General features: G+C 26.1%; 1 protein-coding gene across 1 annotated transcript in view; it reads right to left on the minus strand.

The window, feature by feature from the left end:
* LOC132924508 (uncharacterized) overlaps positions 1 to 18,894 on the minus strand; it is a 40,665-nt gene extending 21,771 nt beyond the window's left edge. Inside the window, exons 1-2 of the mRNA XM_060988873.1 lie at positions 18,452 to 18,894; positions 8,921 to 9,207 (exon numbers count right to left, since the gene is read on the minus strand). Coding sequence (XP_060844856.1) covers positions 8,921 to 9,047 — 127 coding nt within the window. The 5' untranslated portion in view covers positions 9,048 to 9,207; positions 18,452 to 18,894. The remainder of the gene's footprint in view (positions 1 to 8,920; positions 9,208 to 18,451) is intronic.
* Between the last annotated feature and the right edge of the window lie 3,109 nt (positions 18,895 to 22,003).

Genomic DNA, 22,003 nt, shown 5'->3' on the forward strand with positions numbered 1-22,003 from the left:
TATCACACTGGATTTGTTTTAATACTTTGTTATTCAGCCAGGTTCATGAGTTCAACAACCTGATTGTATTCAGACAATGTGCATAAGCTACAAAAGTAAAATCCATGGCCCCCGTGGCATGACCACATTTTATTTACCTGTCCAACACATACATATTTTAATAACTCCCCCTCCCCATCATAATAGCTCTGTATCTTTATTTTTATACATTGGGTCGTAATTTATCAACGAAGAAATTCTTGACCAAGATTACTGCATCATATAGCATGTGCAGATTTATATAATATTGCGTATTTGCATGGAATAAAAACGAATGATTTTATTGAAATCTACTAATGTTTTAGTACAATTCAAAACAACAAGCTTAAAATTGCTATACAGTTATATAAACAACAGTAAAATACGTTAAAACTTATGGATATAGTACCTATATAGGCTATATAATCCTATCTACAAGAGTAATAATTTTGCAGGTGTATATAGTGTATACATATAAGTATATAACAATGTAGAAATACTTAGCGTTCATTTGTTAAATGTCAAAATAACGAACAGCATTTGATATTTATTTTTTCTTCGTTAAAATTAAAATACTATTTTGTATTACTATATAACTGACTCGTATATATGAAAAAAACGAAAAAATACCAATTTGTTTCGGCTTTAATTTTAAACAAAATAGAAAATGTCAAGAAGTTCCTTTAAGGGGGAATTTCTTGTGACAACTGAAATTAATAAAAAAAACTTCATTAACTTTATGTCAAAGACCTGATGTGTAAAATACACAAACACTTTAAAATTCTTGATATTACCAAGGTCATAATCAACTGCCATGTTATAGAATTGTAATTATATTTATAAATATTATTTAACGGAGAGATGCGTAGGGACGAAATACTGCATTGAATAAACTTAACTCGGTATTTATACGCATGTGGCAGATTTAATTTTATGAAACCTAACATTTAAAAAAAATATTTTTTTTTTTTGAAAAGATTATAAGTTTAGTTGGTACTTGGAGGGATAAAATCCAAAAAATATCAACGTACTTTTCTCGAAAACAGCGAAAAAACTAAAAAATAATGGAAAATTTGGAATAAAATTAACGTTGATAAAAAAGGTAGTAGAATGGCTCTACTGTACAATATAGATATATAGTGAGTTACTGCCATAGTGAATGTGTTAAATGAGAATTTAATTTTTAGCGTAAATGATCTGAAAACCTACATCACTAAGTTTATTTCATGATAAGTTTTTTTATGTTGCTTTTAAAGTAGTGTATTTTACTATTAAATTACAATTTGAAAAAGATTACGAGTTAGACGAAATTTGTCAAAATTTTAACTTCAAATACTTATAAAAATAAACCGTGCCTATATATTTTAAATAAAAGAACAATCTTTTTGGGATTATTTTATTCATTTTTAAGTTTTTTGCAAGACCAAAACAGTTTTCTAAATCTAATAAAAGGAAAAGCAACAACATTTATTATACAACAATAAATTTTGACAGGTTTAGATTTATTTTGTTCTAATTCAGGAATGAATAATAGAAGGTACTTCAGGTACTTGAAACTTTTATTAAATAGTTTGTGAATTTTAAAGCTGTTTATAGACATACAACATCTTCGAATTTTTTTTTTTTTTTAAATGTTGATAGCAATATTTTTATTTCCAGTCAAAAATCTTGAATATGTTAAACAAAATTCATCAGAAGTTTTTTCTTATTTTAGAATTAAAAAAAAAAAGTTAATTTGAATTCACATTTATTTTTTATGAACGTTTCAAATTAGAATTTGGACAAACGTCAACAAGATTACGAATTCTTTTGTAGTTAAAATTTCATAATATTCGCTTCTGAGAGGAGCTATGAATGTATTGTTTTAACAATGATGTTTTTAATTTTATTTATTGTGTATAAACTCTGAACATACTTTCTATAGAGCAAACAATTCTTTAATATTTGAAATATTTCACTTCGTGGAGTATTCCAATTGAATATAATTGTTACTTGGCCGAAGGGTTAAAAAATAGAAATTACCTACTACTAATATTTTAATTTTATAAGATAATCCGAAATCATAACGCAAACATTGTTTTGGAAAATAATAATTTTAGATTTTTTATTATTATGTAAAACCAAATAACCATAGACTTGAAATTTGTATTAAATATATTTTATACTATTTTGTTTTTTTCGAGCAATTTATACACATAAGAATGTTTTTAGTTTTTACTCAACTTATCTATGATATAATTTTTAATTACGAGTAAAAAAGTTGGATAATTTAGTACAAGGTTCCCAACATATCATTTTAACGGCAACTAAAAAATATGAAAATGCAATAACAAATTTACTTATTCATAAATGTTCGAATTTTCAAAGTAATTTATTCATCAATTATTTTGTAAACATAAAGCCAGACAAACACCTCAGCTTAAAATCGTTTTTTATCATATTCAATTATAAAATACCTACCTAATTATAACTAATTTTAAGCTATATACAGGCATTTATATTTTTAATTTATTTTTTTCATTAGTGTTGATAAAAATGTTCGATCAACAATTTTAATATTTAGTTAAAAATTCTTTATAAGATTATCTTACAGCAACCTCAAAATATCAAAAATACATATGCATGAATTTATTTTTTATAAAAATGTCAAGTTTTAATTTAAAAAAAAATTAAATTATTTAAGTTATAATATGTTGTAAATTGAAAAAAATATTACATAAAAATTTATATATAATATGATCTTGTATTTATACTATAATGTAATACTGACACGGGAATTGCCCATATATCAAACCCTTTAAAAATGTATGTGAAGGATTTCACACTTACCCATTTTTACAAAAAGTAGTTGCTTAAATAATAAAATTAAAATTTATATATATATATATATATATATATTTATATACATTTATGGTTATTTCTTACTTCCTTCGTTCTTTATCTTTATAAATTCAATAACTACTAAACTTCGTTTTTTACTTATATTTTCATAGGTCGCTGACGGATGACTCACACATTAATTTTTTTTCGACTCACAAATATCGAATATTTTTATATATAAAATTGTCATTTTTACAGTTAATAAAATAACTATTATGATTATATATGATTTTATATCATTATTTCGGGATTTCAGATAATAACCACGTAATATCATAATGAATTACGTAAATTTATCATTATTAGGCAGTCATACGAGTACAAGTATGATGGATTATCTTATTAATTTGTTCTAAAATTAATTTTATAAATTTAAAATTTAATAGAAAAAAATAAAAATTGTTTTTAAAAAAGAACTAAATAAAATATCAAACATAAATAATGAAAGATTAATTATATTTTGAATGTAATCTAAAAATGAAATTGTTTTAAACAATTATTGTTATTTTTTCATTGAATTTAGAAATAATAGATTCAGAATTTATTTAGGAATCATAATTTACCAACATTTTACCACTAGTACTGAATGTAACAACGTTGAAAATATTGAATTAGCTCCGCACAATTTTATTTTTACATATCAATCTTAAAATAATATTTAGGTATTTAATTTATTATTAACATAGAATATTAAAGTATTACAAGAAATTATTATAATTTTAAATTATTAAATAGATTATTCTTGATGTTATATTTAATAAAACTTTTTTACTTTTTAAAATGTAATTTAGTTAAGTACAATTATCAACGATTTTTATTTTCTTTATTTTCATTTTTTTGAACGGGTTCAATAAATAGTTAGATGTCACCATATAATTAATAATCATATAATAATTTACGAACATCATTTATAACTGTCCTTTAAGTCAATTGTCACCCATTTCCTTGACCTAGATACTTAATTTTCTATTATCTAATAGAATTTATTATGTACTATACTTTATTTATATTTTAGCTATATTGCATATTTATTTATAATAATAACCTATAGGTAGGTTGCTAAATATAATAATAATTGTTAAAAAACATTTTCTGATAATATTTATTATTCATTAAATTAATTATTATCTGTTTAAAAATATTATTATTGTACGATTCACGGTTTATAAATAAAGTCTTGAGATCTTTAAACCCCTTACAACGTAGATCGTCTATAAACCATTTAATTTTAAGACTCGAGTCATCAGTTATGATTTATACAGAATGTCCCGTGAGTATTTACCCATTGCGATATCTCCTGAAATAATGGATGTATTATTCTGGGTTTTAATAAGATTCACGGGGATAATAACTACAAATATTTCATGTTTTAATTTATTTTAATGTTTTGGTAAAAAAGTTAAAAAAATATATATTTTTATTTAATTATTTAAAAAAAATTGAAGATAACCATTTTGTATAGAGTTCATTTTTCTGAAAATATTAACGTTTCAAAATTTTATTTTCATTAATCTCCTGATTTTTAATATTTTTTCTAGTTTCGAAATAAACTGCAAGTTATTTAATACGAAAGTGGTATTATTGTATCAAACATGTGGCCCACATGTGTATGACCTAGCGAACGCTTTCAGTGTTTTTCTCAAAAATTTTGAAATTGCTGTCATCGTTATATTTTCTTATCACATTATAAATATTATTTTTTTAAATACATAGTATTATGTATAAATCTGTTGTAGGTGTATAAAGTTCTTGACATCTTGATTCGTAGTTGATGTGTTGAAATTGTAATTTACAAATTACAGACAATCAGGGCCGGATTAAGATATTTTGCGCCCCGGGGCAAACCTACCTAAAATTAAGAACTACTTTTTTATAAACAACATTGTTTTACTATAATTTGGCATTTATTAAATATTAGAAATATATTGAAATAATATATTAACAATCTTTTTAATATTACTATATGTATACCTAAACAATAAACAATGTAAATACATTTATTAAAATAACAATTTTGTAAACATGATTTAATTTAATTTTAATTTATTTATTAAAATGATATATAAAATACTGGGATTAATTATGTAAGTAAATTATTTTATTTTTATTATTTATAATATTTTTATAAAAACGCTTTTCTTGATTTTTGTTTAGCGAATTGGTCAATACATTCATCCCATGACATAGATTCAAGTAAAACATTTTCAATATAGAATAGCAAATCAATTTAATTTTTCTTTTGAAAGAGTAGATTGCAAAAAGCTCGACTACTACGTTTGAATAAACCGATTGGTCGAAGTTGTCGGTGGAAATGTTATCTATATTATATAGTCGTTTAATAATAATTATTATTACGTGGACATTGTGACTGTAGTTATTACTTGTAATTCAGATATCGGTAAATTCGTGGAAAGTATGTGAGTTTGCGCGCCGTGTACACTGTCATAATCGCTAATAGTTTTTTCACACCTACAATATTTCAAAACTTTGCGCCTTTAAAATCTTGCGCCCGGGAGCAGATGCCCCTTCTGCCCCACTTTAATCCGGCTCTGCAGACAATGTTCAGTCTAGAAACTACATAATATACTACGATCTACATAATATATAAATTAAAACCTATTGAAGTTCTTTAATTTATAACCTACTTACTTGGTCATTTATTTTACAATATCACTCCTGTTTTTTCAAATGTACTACATCAATAAATTTGGATAACAAAAAAACTGTATAAAAACGTAAAAATTCAAAAATTATCTAAATATTCACTAAATTACACATACCTAAAAACACTCATCATAGACAAATTAATAGACTCTTCCAAAAACATTATCACAATTGGTATTATATAAATGCTTATTAATTTTTCAAAACACATATTGTTTCTGTCATAAAATATTTTATAAAGTCTGACCTTAATAATTATAATACAAATAATTAGCTATTGCCTGTTGTTAAAATGCTTAAAATTTCAACAAGAAATAAGTATTTAATTGTATAAATTTTAATTTTAATATTAGTAAATAAAAAACTTATTGTACCTACTTAACGATTTTACGATGCATTTATGCGAGGATTTTAATACTTAATACAAAACATGCATGATATTTACACAACTATTACAATAATCAAATTTATATTCATATTCAAAACAATAAATGTATTATATAAGGAAAATAAAAATTTTCCACACAATCATAGTGTTCTAATTGTATATTTGTATACTCTATGATTGAATTATATTTTACAAACATAAAAAGTATTATGTCATAGTAGGTAATGGAATTTAATCCTATTAAATCATAAAACATACCAAGAACTATAATATAATAGTTATAACATACCAAAAATATTTTTATCAGGTAAAGTAATTTCTAAGCAACATAAAAAGAAACTATATAATATTATGAAATAAAAACTGTTAAACAATTACACATTAAAATACTACGATGATCTATACAGGTTATTGATACAATTGTATAATCAACTCTACGTGTCCATTAAGCAAACGACAATATTTTAATGAGTCACACACAATGAATCATAATTAATGAAAAATCTTTAGGTATTTTATTTTTATGTTTACTCATTGAATTTATTTTTATATGCAAGTAATTATTATTTAAGAAATTATTCTAAAATATGAAAAACTATCACTATTAATAACGGACAAAATTATTATAATCATCCTAGATTGTTATTACGTATTATAGTTATTAGATGGGTAATAAATTGAACGAGTATACATACAAATTGTAGAAATGATAAATGTTGTATATCCATTATCCATTTATCCAGTATAACATTTATAAGTTTACAATTAAAAAAGATCCCATGTACAAATATAAAATTATAACTTTAATATTGATGAAGTATAATTAATTTCAAAAATATTATATTACAGTTATTAAAAAAAAAGTAATTTACTTTGGTAAATTGTAAAAACCATTACTATTATCAACATTATTATTATTACCGCAACTATTATGTTGTGTATTGCATTTTTAACGAGACACGTATAAACTATGAGAAACTTAAGTTTTCGTTGTTTTCAATTTTAACTATTAAAGACCTCCGAAAAACTATAAAAAAATACCATATAATTTGTTTTTCGTCGATGTCTAACTATATTGTCTGTTAATAAAAACAATAAATTGACCTAGTTTGATAAAAATAATGTATAATATATATATTATATTATTATATACGTATACTTAATTCATTAAATATATTTTAGAACATAATATAATATTATGTCCTTGAATTTATATACATGCACAGACTATAGTGAAGTAACAATTGAATATTTTAGCAAATATTAGACTAGTTGTATCCAATCAAATACGATTGAGTGAGGGTTTGGTGTAGAGCTGCGTAAGTTTCCTCACATACATAGTTACTCACTTACACATTGAAATTTGAGTTAAGCAATTTAATATGTATTTTTATCTATAAATTGACAAAATAAGCTAATTGAGGTCACGAAAGTTGATACATTTATTTATATTATGTATCTCTCCCAACTTATCCTAAGTTAGCTTAAGTTCGAGTTCATCATTGACTTTACTCACTTGTAAAAATAAAAATAATTTGTTCAAGTTTACTATTACTTGTTCATGGTCATCAATATAATATACTAAATTAATATTCACTTTATTAATAATCAAAATCAAAATAAATATATTAAGAGAGTACTATTAAATTTAATATTTAGTCATGTAATCATGTGTTATGATTCTTATGAATTGTATTCATATAAGATGCTTGTTGTAGCATTAATTTTTTTTTATTTTATTTATAATAACATAACCTAACTAAATAATTTTAGAACATTTAAGTATAAACAAAAATTTTATAAATTTCAAAATTATCATAAATTTAATTTAAAATACTGAGTAATTTAGGTGAATGTTTACTCCGAGGTTTACTCCCAAAAAATATAATAAGAATCATATTAAATTATTAGCTAGATACCTAATTGTTTATGTACAAAATTTATCCTATTGACTATATAGGTGAATACTTATAATACTACTTAAACTTTATAATAAAAAAAATATAATTAATATAATTAATAAATAAATTCCCAATGCATTCTAGAATAAATATATTGATGGATTGTCGATTGGACATTCAAAATTATACTAAAATATATTAAATACAGATTAAGAACTAAACAAATATTACACACAATAATGGTGTTTAAGAAAAATAAGTTGGTCTGAAAGATGAATAATTTCTCTTTATTTGATCATAAAAACTCATACTAGTATACCTAATAAATATTTATGTACGGCCCCATTAAATCGAAAAATAGAGTTGATGGAAACTGTCAGAATAAATTAGTTTATCTGAATTTATTGAAAACTTGGCAAATAACATTAAGCTCTTATGAAAGTTATTGATTGAAAAATAAACAATTGTTGTCTGTTGATATGCTAATCTTGTGGTTTGGGTTTTTAAACAGTTCTCTAGTAAAATGGTTGACAGGTGTAACAATGTTGTTTTGTCAAGAAAATACTGTGACTTGTGAGGTAAAATGGCTCTGATTAATAAATCATCATGAATATTTCAAACAATAAACAAAGCATAAATACATACAACTCAAATTAGTACCTAAATAGGTATTATAATATAATACATTAATACCTTACACGGATCTATTATTACACAGATAAAATATACTACGTATGTACAATTATAATAATTAATTTTACTGAATTTCTACTTAACTTTTACATAATATAATCATATGATAGTCTCACTGTGGACCATTATTATTATTTTATTTTGAGAAATAAATAAAAGTACAATAATTAAATTAAAATCGAATACGGAATTTATACGTTATTTAGGTAGGTATACATTAGGTATGAATCCGATCATATTATAAAATGTAAAAACTATGTATATTTTGAGTATTTTTAACTTTTTTCAATAACGTATAAATAATTTAAAACTCAGATTAGCACATTTACACAATATATCTATCGTATTAGTTTACTACACCATAATTGAAACTTACCTTGAGGATTTTCGTAGTAACCCCATAATGGCAACCCAATAGCAGTGGCGGCTAGTGCAAAACACGCGAACCCTAGGAATGCCACCCCGGACGAATACAGCGCTTTACTCTTATTTGGATCAGCCATTTTACGCCAAACCACATGGTGTTTCCCGACGCTTCTTCGCCAGCCTCACACACAAAACCGCAGTCGGTGTCATTCAACTGTCCGATTTGCTCCACGTCCATCCGTATATTTTTTTAGCATCCACATTAGCCATGTCAACCAACGGTACGTTGATTATCATCTAAAACAGTTAAGCTATTGTTAGTAATATCTATGTTTTTAAATACACAGAAGAATTCATATTTTTTCGGTTATAGACAATTTAGGAAATATTTACTCCGCTAGTTTATGAGAATGTATATGCCAATTATTATATGAATCCAGATGATAAATTATTATTGTTAGTAATATAATTTAGTATTATTATCAACTTAGTACCCAACTACATTTTAGGGCATAATTAATAAATGAAACAAAGTTTAAATAGTTATATAATAATATTTATTAAAACATTTAATTATAACAATACAATAATTGCTTAGTTATCACATTATCCCTATAATTTTTTAAACGTATTTATCCCTAGTCTGTATAAAAAAGTCATCTACGGTAAGTCACTCCGGTTTGATGTAGCCATGTAGGTTTGAGTGCGGTGAAATATGTGTGTTTATTATGGATTTCATATATGCCTACACAATATTATCGACGCTCTCTACATCACACGATCCCCGGAACTGGTTTTCACTCTTTATTGTATGCATTTTTATTTTTATTTATTTTATTCACAGTCTCTATGTTTCCCTCGCCAACCCAACATGGTGCAATGTCGTCAAAGCCATTACCAATATCTCTGAGAATAGTTGCTTTAGCTGCTGTCATTTATTAAACAAAAATAAAAAATATCACAAGAAATAACCATCGTATCGCAGCATAGACGATGGCGAAAGAGTAAAAAGTTATTTTAGTACCTATTCATAAAAATATATTATGAAGTATGTTAGTACATACATAATATAGGTCTCATACAATTCAATACTCGTCATTTGCCATATCAACAGGACCGAATGTGTTCCACAACTTTGCTACTAATGGTAAATACAAAATAGGTACATCATTGTTCACAGTTAATTAATTAGTAAAATATTATTTTTAATTTTATCGAGCACTCAAATAAAAAAAAATAAGTATAACATGGTTCAGTAATTACTTTAAGTTAACGGTTAGTGTAAGAAATAACTGTATTTTACACAAAACCTGTCCTATTAGAAACTATGGTTGGATGTAGGTGGTATAATTTTATGTATATCAAAACGGATTTAAAAAATTCTTCATAAAAAGTACACGGTGATGTAAGAGTTATTTAAAAACCACCACGTTTAAATATTTTACGACATTTTTATTAAACATATACACAATATTATTATATGCATTTATGATTTAATATAGTTGATAAATAAATTAAAATTTAAATACAAATAAATAATTATGACACATAAATATAATATATACCTAACAAAAAGTATACATTTGTGATTTTATAATTTCTAAATATAATTTTAGTACACTCTTTATACATAAAATAAACTATCACTATTTATATTTAGTATTATAAAATAGAAGTATGAAAATACTAAGTAAGAACACTCTGTATAGTGTATAACTACGAGTATAATAGACTAGCGTTACAAAAAAAAAAAAGAATAATAATAATAATAATAATAAAAAATAGACGTGTGCGACGACGCGTTTGGTCTGTGGCCACTGTTGGTGAAAGTATTCTTTAATAATATGCTCGTGTGCCATTCATCAAACAGAATCATAAAACGACCAAGACGACAAGGACAAAGACAAAATTTGAACACATGTGTCGTTTACTTTAAAGTAAAATCTAAAAAGTTCATACAAAATAGACAATCTAGAAGCTAGAGTTAACATTAATATTTAAATATAAAGAAAACATTTAAATTATAAATAAGATTTAAAAATGTAGTAAAAATATAACGTTAAAAGAGAGAATCACTGACACACAGTTAATGCTAGTGTTAAAATGAGTATAAACCACTTGCTAATATTTATTTATAATAAAATGACAAAATGTCTTTAGAAAATAAAAACAAAAATTGTCTGTTACGTATTTTTAATTTTTTTTAAATAAAAAATTAAATTGTAAACTTATAAATTTATAATATATGGATCATAGTAGTATAAAATACTTCGATATACAAAAATTATAACATTATTACTCGTAATTCATTTATGATGATATAAAACATTATCATTACCTATTCCTGTTTAGAATATGTTTTTCTTAGAAAAGTTTTACTGAGCTGTTTTGAATATAATTTAAACAACTGTATTAATTTACATGCTGGTTTCCAAAGACAATACAATTGCTTCTCTCTGACACATTATAAAATAGGCGCGAGCAATTAGAGTCTAAGGTACATTACATTTTAGTCGTTTGACCTGACGAGTGTAATTTATTAACCCCAGCCCACTTGCAATAGTATAGTTAATACTTAATTGTCTATACAGTAGGTTTGGGTTACCTATATTAATATAAATTATATTTTGTAACGTAGCATCAAAGGCTAATTAATTATCATTACCACTAGTTGGTAACCAAATATCCAAGAAACGATTGTCTCCTATAATTAAATATCGATGGCCAAATATTTCTTGTCGTTTTTCATATTAGGACCGAACATTTATTTACATTGCAATATAGACTAATTCTAAACATAGAAAAACAAGTATCAAATAATTTACTATCTAATGAAGGTATTTTATTCTATGAAATTCTCATTTACATTTAATTTATATGTTTTAAATAATAATAATATTATGTTTTATTGTTTAAAAATATACTTCTGTACCTAGGTATCCTTGTATTACATTATACATAATATATTATTAAGGTACTTATTTAATATTTTTTTTTATTCATTTGATATTTATGCAATTAATATTAATTACCTATCAAATATATTTTAACTAATTGTTTATAAATTCAAAAAAAATATCTATTTTAATGAAAAGTACATATAGCTATGAATATATTTATATGAAACTCAAAAATTTATTTTTAAAATAAAAATAATCTAATCAGTCATTAGGTACAATCTAAATTTAATACTTGAATTAAACATGCTGTTTCTTGACATAATAAAAAATTATAATTCAAAACAAATGAAATTTATAATTTAATAAAATAATTTTATCGTAGATAATTTTATATACTGCTCTATTCAATTTTCTATAAATAAAAAATATATATCACTATGACCTATTTAATGTTTCGTCCAAAATTCGTAATCAATAATATTTGCATTATAAGAGTTTATAAAATAAGAAAACTAAGAAAATTATCATACTTATTATATTACTAAAACATATTATAATATTATAGTCTTTATTTATCACAAAAAAAATAAGTTATGATTCGTGAAATCATGAATGACCTACAATTTATTAACAATAATTTTAAAAATAACAAATTTTTAAATCAGATTTAGAAGACATAATTAAGAAGTTACTTTTTATCAATAATAATTATTTTTCAGAAAAATACTATTTCTATATTTAAAAATGTATTCAAATTATATATACGATATACGTAAGACGTAAGTAATTGTATGATGTTTAAAAATATTGCTATCGTTAAAATAGTCTTTAAAGCAATTTACGAGGATGATTGTGACATTGGAATAAATCTTATAATAATTGTCCTCAATTTATAGGTTGTTAAACCCATATGCAAATTATTAACAGGACAAATATAGTTCAACTAGAGGTGAAAAAAAAAAATAATTTACGAAACACTGCTTAACTTAAAATAAATACTTAGTTGTTTACTGCGCTATCCACTATAGTGATGATTGATGAGAATAACTGCTAAACTTTGGTGATAAGTTATTTATCTCTAAAAGTAAAGATATTAATATTTTCAAAATTATAATTTATTGTATTTAAAATCTTATAATAGTAATTATGATGATTCAATACACCAAGTTAATAAAAAAAATATTAATTCACTAATGTTTCATATTAATCAAAATTACATTTATTAGTTTTAGTTATTTATTTTATAATGATCGAGTTTACTATGTTTATTGTTCGAGTAGTTTTGTAGACGTAATTTTTTTATTTATATATTATACATACCTATTTATTTCAGAATTTTTCAATCGTCAAATAATGACAAGAAGAATTAAAGAATTAAATAACAATTGTTGTTGGTTTTTTTTATTATTAGGTACCTATTCTATAATGATTAATGTGTAAATTATACAATAATAATACAAAATGTGCGAGACATTAAATATTTTTTTTACTAAACAATTAAAACACATTTAGACGTGGCTCCAAATTTTACTAAGAGGTAAAACCACTGGACATCTTCCCTTTTCATGTTTTGAATATTCAAACATTTCACCTCGCATTTACTTAATGTAGGTACTCAATTCTTATTATCTATCTACAGATTGTAAACATCATTTAAATTTTAAAAAATATTGTAATATTATTTGATATTTTTAAGTTTATAGAAGACAAAATAGTTTTGATTTTTCACTAAATTATTGTGTAATTATATAATCATAAATAGAGATTTACCTATAATGGTTATAAATTATAATATTGGCAAACATTAAAAAAAAATAGGTAAGCTACATTTAATGTTTTTTTAGTTTTATTACCTATCACTTATTACGATACACATTATTGATATATATTATATACATACTACACGGGTACAACATTCTACTATAATAAGTTAAAGATACTAAGGATGCAAGTATATAAAAATACACCTTAACTAGCAATATAACATTTTAATTTAAAAATGTGACAAAAACGTTTTAGTTTATTAAAAGTAAGAACGCCTATTAAAATTAATTAAGTGTTCATAAATTATAGTCGTATCAATGAATACAAATTATATAACTTAAAGTTATGTGACATAAATCATGATTAATTTAGATACTTTTAAAAAACAATTATATTGAATTCGTATATTTTAAAGTATTTAGCTGGGGTGTCATTAAATCTTTAATATTACTATAATTTATAATTTTAAATCTTTACATAATTTTATGGTCTGTATATGATCGACATAAAAAAAAAAAAATTAAAACACTCATACAACTTTCATAAGAATAGAATTCTTCATTCAATGAGAAATTTAGTATATCTACCTTCTTTTATATACCTACTTATTTATTTATTCATTTATATATTCAGTTTGTGTAGTATTATTGTTTTGGTATAATTGTATAAAAAACGAGTAATTATTATAATTTAGCGCAATATATAATATATATAGTTAAAATAGGTATATCATGTGCAATTAAAAATAATAAGAACCCAATGAAAAGACAACATTAAAACATAAATTATTATACGCAAGTACCATTTTTAATAGATAAATTATTATTTCTAGAGATAAAAATATATACGTAAGATGAAGTAAAACGGATATTTTTATGATATAGAAAGTAAAACTGACCAACGTTATGCTCAATTGACAATTGGTTACCAGCTATTGGTTGGAACCAACTCGATTACGTAAACTCGGTGGAATATCATCCGTATTGTGCGTGTATAAACGATTCGCGCCAAATTATCTAGTTACCTAACCCCAATGTAACCCAACAAACGTAACGGTCACAAGTGAGTAGGTATCTAAAAATATTTATTTGGTCTAGTGGTCAGTATACTTTTGTCGTCAATTGTAAACAGACATTGAAATAAATAATATTTTATTAATGAAGAAATGTATTATTTAATCACAAGACCAGTGTACAGTGACCATCTTTATATTAAAATAATGTCTGTGCAAAGATTGAAAGATACTAGGTCCAATTTATCTATTAAATCACCCAATTAAATAGTTAAATTAAATAATTAAATAGTTAATATCAATTTACTCATAAAAAACTAATAAGCACCTAAAATATTAAATTAAAATTAGTAATAATATTAAAAATAAACAACGCTGAATTTAAAAATAAGTAACTTTTGTTTTTTTTTTATTTCAATTTTCAGTCATATTCATCAAATAAATACAAACTTAAAATATATAATATATAATAAGAAAAATATTTTGATTATATATAATTGTAGCAGGTAATTAAAAAAAAATAATAATACATAATAATATCTATTTTTCTGGTTAATCAATTTATTCTAATATTATATTAATATTGTTCAATTGGTTTGTATTTTTTTTTCAAATTCTTTGGACTTAACTACTTAAGTACGTCTATTATGATTTCCGTGACTACCTCAATCTTGTTATTTTTATTCTGTTATTGTCAATTTTAAAATAGTTACTTCTATAATATTACATTCTTTTGTCAATGAATTATCTTTATCGCGTTGAACATCCGTCTAAATATTTGAGTTTCACTCGCAAATTTCGTATTGCTTAAAATTTATTTCCGTTATAATATAATATTAAGCCATATGGGTATCACATATTATAAGCGCTATTATCATTATAATCGCCTTGCTATGAATATTATTAAATTTTTATCTCGATTTCTTTGTCAATTATCAATATCTAATTTTGCATATCATGCAAACTTTTAAATAAAATAAAATTCTAAGCATTATAATTTGAGATTAAAATTAAATAGAATACATTGAATCTCACATTCAACTTTTAAAAATTAAACTATTGGTTATTATCAGATATCGAAAAATATTTAATCCTAGAATTAACCCTATAATACCTATTTCATGTTGAATTAAAATTATTGTTCAATGGCTTAATTTATAACAATAAAATATGAAATTTAATGTATTACTTTTACTGTTATAATAATATATTAGATTAGTTGATATTGCGTTATGTTATAAGAAATATATATTTTAATAAATATAATTTGAAATTGTCAACTTTAGTATTAGTAGGTAATACTGGTAAAAGATATAATAATTGTTATAAACTATACACTCGTTATTATCAAATTAAAAAAAAATAAAACTAAAACGTACTCGCAAATACTCGTAAGTACCTACGTAAATATTAACAAACAATTAAAATCTTAATACAAGGAAAACGGAAGTTAAAATTGTCTTCATAATTAATTTAATTTGGATTTACGGAGACAATTTCAATACCCGCATTTGTGCTATTTTCTCAGTCTTACTAATACATAACATAGATAATAATTAAATTCAGAAGAATCCGTTTACCATTGCATTATATTTAATATTAGATAGAATAATTGACCTATTATAAAAAGAATATTATTTAAGCATTTAATTCTAAGGCACCTGTCTAAAAAAAAAACTTTTTGGGGTGTCATAGTACTCTTTTTAAAAATCTTAAAACCTATAAAATTTACAAAATAAAATAAATGTAAATATTTTGTCAAAATTCCAATTTTCAAGTACCTTTTTATATTAGTTTAATATAATCTACATAATATACTTGCTACTTAGTATATTTAGTATTTATTTTTTTTTATAACTTCTTTATTTTAATTGGAATAGAGGAATTAAGTTAAATCAATGTTGAAATAATACTATATCAGCTAATGGTAATTTTACACGCTATTTAAAAGATGTCTAAAAATTGTAAATAAACAATACATTTTTAATGATTAGTTAAAGACATTTTTTGAAATACTTTTTTTCTTAAAAATATAGTGTTCATTTTATGAGTGAGTGAAGGTTTTAGGTATTAAAATATAATATATTGCATTGGTTGCAATACTTACAATTGATCATGATCTAAATATCATATGGTTTGGAATAACAAATAATGATAGTATTGATAACTAATCAAATAATCATGGATATTTACCTCAATATTGCTGTTCTTTTGTTAAAATAAAATATTTTAATTTGACATGATTTTGAATTTATTTTTTAATAGAATGACATTTACAATAATAATAGAACTTATATAAGTTAATAGCTAATGGACCATAACATGAATACAATGAAGTTACGTTTTTTTAAATTAAATTTAATATTATAAGCTTATACATTTTAATACTTAGTAATGTGACACTATTGAAAATATACTATATGAATAATATTGTTATAATTAGGCAAGTGTACACTTTTAACTGTACAAGTTTCGCGATTATAATATCGCATTCAATCCTATTGATAGATAACTGAACGTGATAATATTATAAGCTATGTAATTTTTTATATTGGATCGCAATAGTATTATTTAATATATTTTTTTTTTAGAATACGGATATTTAAAATAAATAGATTGGTACGGTAGATATACAGGACGTGACAGGGCGTAACAAAACTGAAATTCGACTTAACAATAATGGTTCAATTGTACACCATTTGACGGTTTTAAAACGAATGGATTTTAACACGTACACCTATACCCACCTACCTATGTAATATACTGCATAATACGATGGACACGCGCAATAGTGTGTACCTATATTATTTGGCGTGTTTCGTGCAGATACCTATAAAAATCAAAAACGGTCGATTTGCAAAAAAATAAAACCGATGGCGTCGTTGCAGGTGTTACAGTGTTTGAGTATGGTCAAAGTCAAATCAATAATAATGCATAATAATAATATTATATCGGAATTTTAAGGAGGTCCGATGTGCGCGCGCGCGAACCGAAACCAGTATTACCTCTATATATTAGTTATAAAATACGAGTATAGGCAGGAACCTAGCTATACACGTGTGTGTTAAAACAACGAGGAGTGCTCTTTTTTTTTCTCATTCCGTGCGTACACTGACCAGGGGGACCACTATACGACGATGTTACTACACATAGACGTGTAATATATTATCGAATATCATATAATTGTTTCACGTGTTGCGAAACTAGTCAACGACCAACGAGCAGGGTCAAGCACGGCGATGTGTTTTGGAAAAAGAGTGACTCGGTGACGTTGGTATTTTTATGATTATTATTTATTTTTTTCGTTTTTGACGCAATTGATTAGCAGTCGGAAATCGTGGCGAAGGACGGCAGTACGCTCCCGCCCGAGCGCACACACAAGCATATACCGCATAATAATATTATATACGCGACTCGGACGGTACGCTCGCGAGCGCGCGCGCACACGACACACACACACATACATGCTCACACATACACACACACACACACATACACACTCAAACATTTCCCGCGACCCGCCGGTTGGCATGGAAATTTGAAACGCAACGCTCTTTGGTGCGGAAAAACTTTTCCAAATTTTACAAAAAAAAAAAACCCTAAGGACGTAATTTTTACGAAATAAATAATTTACGTTCTACCATAATATTAAAATTCTTGTTATTTTTTTCGCTATATTTTATAATAATCTATTGTGTATTGTAGCGATGATATCGATATTTTATTTCCGATATCGAGATACTATTATACATTTATAATTATCAAATATATGTATTATGCTGTATATAGGTGTATCGTGGTTATCGTTTATAATCTTGATGGTATTATTCTAAATTAGTGAATTTCAAAACATTTTTCGACTTACTAATTACACGATTAAGTAGGCACACGCGTGAGTGGTGGCAACAGCTGCAGTAGAACGGCGCGACGTCTTCAGTGGAATTGTCCACTCTGTTAGGTATATGGTGCTCGAAGTTTAAGTTCGAAAATCGGCTGTTAATCTCCCGCGGTCGTCTTTGGTCGATTTACTGGTGGCGGGTCGTTACATTTTTTTCGCCGACAGGTACATCGTTCCCGGGTAATTATATTATAATAAATATTCGCGACAATTTTACGGCGGTAGGTATACGCGGACGTACAATATTATAATAATTTAACTAAATAATAATTTTTTAAACAACAATAACAACGATGGCGATGATAACAGCTACAACAACAATAATAATGGGTTGGGTATAACAACTTACTGGCCGTATTACACGTCGCTGGTACACTGCTGGCAAACGGTGTGGTTACAGAGTAGGCCAGCAAGCTCTCTCTCCACGGCGGCGGCGGTGGAAAAAAACCATACACACGACAACAAAACAAAACCCGTCCGATGGTGGGGCGGCCGAACGAATACACGTAACCAACAACATACACACACGCGCGGGCGCCCGCGCTCTGCGTCGGCCGACGGAGTAGAGGTATATATAGGTATACACTAATACCTGTGCGTACAACATACAATAATAATAATAATAATCTTATACCACGGTACGTACCTATAAAGTATCTATACCGCGGTGCATTCGATATTATGTATTATTGTATTTTAAAAATGCACGTCACGTGCATACCTCTGTGTACGTCGTATTAATTTTGTTGTAGAGGAATTAATAGGTACGCACATTACCGTATCAGTACCTATCCGCACACGGCTGTTATAAGTTTATAACGTGCGCGCACCTGCAGTAGGTAAATAAACCACCCGTGTAATATTATCGTGACGTCGTCGTATGCATACGTTTATAATAATATTATATGGCGAGGCAATATCGCGCGGTGGTTAAAATGATATAATAACAATATTATTACAGTATATAAATATTAAATTTTGTACACACACGAAACGCGCGTAATATTACCTACGCGAGAATCATCTCTTTGGTAAGAGTGGGGCGACTGCGACGGCGGCGGCGGTGGCGGTGGGATTCGTGTGAATCGTATTACCCGATATTTTTTCTCTTCTTTCTTCTCTCGTCGTCGTCGTTATTAATTTTATTCGGACGGCGGACGGCCACGGAAGACTGCCGACATTGCCGCCGCCGCCGCCGGGTGGACGACGTATCGTCTGCGGTGTACCTACGCGCGTACAGTATCGCGTGCACGGTACGGCGTGCGGCGTGGCCGGCCAAACGTGACGGGAACGCCACGGACCGGCGCGCCGCCGCCGCCGCCGCCGAACCTTACACGTCGTGACCGCCGGCGCACCTTTAGTCCTATGCCCCTTACGATCTGTATAAAATATATTATCGAGCACGGTAAACCTCGCGGTCTATACCTGCAGCGACCCGGCCGGGTTAACAAAGTTATCGTCGATTATCGCGCCGGACGGGAGGACCGTCATATTATCGATGTCACGTCGTAATCATAATTTAACGATATTATTATTATTATAATTGCTAGTAGTCGTTATTAGCATAATACTATTACGGTATATCATATACTTTTGAACAGGTATATGTTATATTATGTTATCGTCATGTTGTATGGAGTATATACGCACTGTGTACGCGTTATTGTTATTAGTGTTATTACTTATTGCTAATTACTTAGTATATATGTATATCTATCGATATTTCTAATCGTACCTACCTATTGTCTATATTAATATTATGGCGACGAGTGATCACACACACACAATATTATTATATAGTGACGTGAGACGGTCACAGCGGTTCTCCGCCCCGCCAGTTCCGGTTACCGCCACATGCCGTCGGCTCGGCGGCATAACAACTTGCGAAGACGGCAAGTGAATATAATATGTACCTACCTATATAATAGGAGTACACTAGCTGGTAGGTATAGTGAGTAATATGATACTATTATAATAATATTATGCACGCTGCACCAGCTGCAGTAGGGCCCGGTGTTGAAACCCGTAGTGTTATAATAATATTACGACTTAGGTATACATATATATATATAGGTATTAGGTACGAATATTTTTTTCTATTTAATTGTACGTATATAAGTAGGCACTCGCGTCGTAGGCAAATACGATTAATTATTTATCGCGAAGGCGTAAAGACAAAATGTGCGTTTTATTTTTATCATCAATAGCAATAAGTATTTCGTACTGCTATCGGGTTCGATGTTTTAAAATTTTAAATGTTTTTTTGTATTCGTTCATTTAACCGAATATAATTTCGAACGAGTGTACGTCTAAGGATTTCATGAATCACCGAGATTATTACTTTTAAACTTTCTCGTATTTGAATAATACGAATTCCAATAATTTCGTGTCATTGAACTTGAATAAACTCGGTGTAAAAAGTTTTTATACATATATTAAAACAGTCCCTTGTCGCTAGACATACTATAAATTGGGTATTTTTAATTTGGACTTACAAGATGTTGGAATAATATTATCAACATATTACGCATTTTACAATCGCATCGAAAACCTGTTTTCATGTCTTCGTTCGGTTCTTCATCATGATTTTGTTGTTGACCTACGTTATATATTTTTTAGTTTATTTTTTACCCATCATCAATACAGGTGATACATATATAATAGACGTGACAATTAATAAATTGTAGAAAATATTAAAATAACACTATTTGTTGGTATCTAATTATTTGGTATTAATGTATTAGGTACTGCATCTATTTTCACTTTTTAAGTATAATTGTGTACAAAATTTAAAGAAGGTAGATATTATGCAATATTATAGAACATTTCATACGCAGGTGTATATTTATAGTATATTTAATATAGATGCATTAACTTCATAAATTAGTTTTAGAATAATAAGACTTCTAAAAATATTAAAGCAAATTATTTTTTCTGATTTCATCATAAGGTGTAACAATCACTTACACTAATAATAAATTATAATATATGGTATACCTAATTATTAAATATATATTATGACAAAATTAATAAATAATTCGTAATAACTATTGCAATTTGCTTGTGAGTTGCAGCCTTCTAGGATTAGCTAAAACTTTATGGTAAATAAAATGTCAATATGATATATTTAACTTTTATAAAATATGTTTGAAGTGGTGTCACTGGACGCCTCCTTCTCTCAAGCCTTCATGTTCTTTTTTGTTTTTTTTTTTTTTCGTTTAAGTTTTTTTTTCTCAAATTTACTTATTGTATTATATGTATACAGATTGTAAATATTCATTTAATAAAAAAAAAAAAAAAAATATGTAAAATATTAACTTAATTCAAAGAAATATAACAAAGACATAAAATACAATATTAAGTATGAATATTATGTGTTAGGTACGTCTGTACTTAAAATTGTATAATATAAGTTAAAATAGTTAGGTACACGTTATCGTAAACAATAATTGTTGATAAAATCTTTATAAGTACGCATATATATATATAATATAAGATATATTACATATTTATAAAGGT

Source organism: Rhopalosiphum padi, chromosome 3 (genome assembly GCF_020882245.1).
Source record: "Rhopalosiphum padi isolate XX-2018 chromosome 3, ASM2088224v1, whole genome shotgun sequence".
NCBI lineage: Eukaryota > Metazoa > Arthropoda > Insecta > Hemiptera > Aphididae > Rhopalosiphum > Rhopalosiphum padi.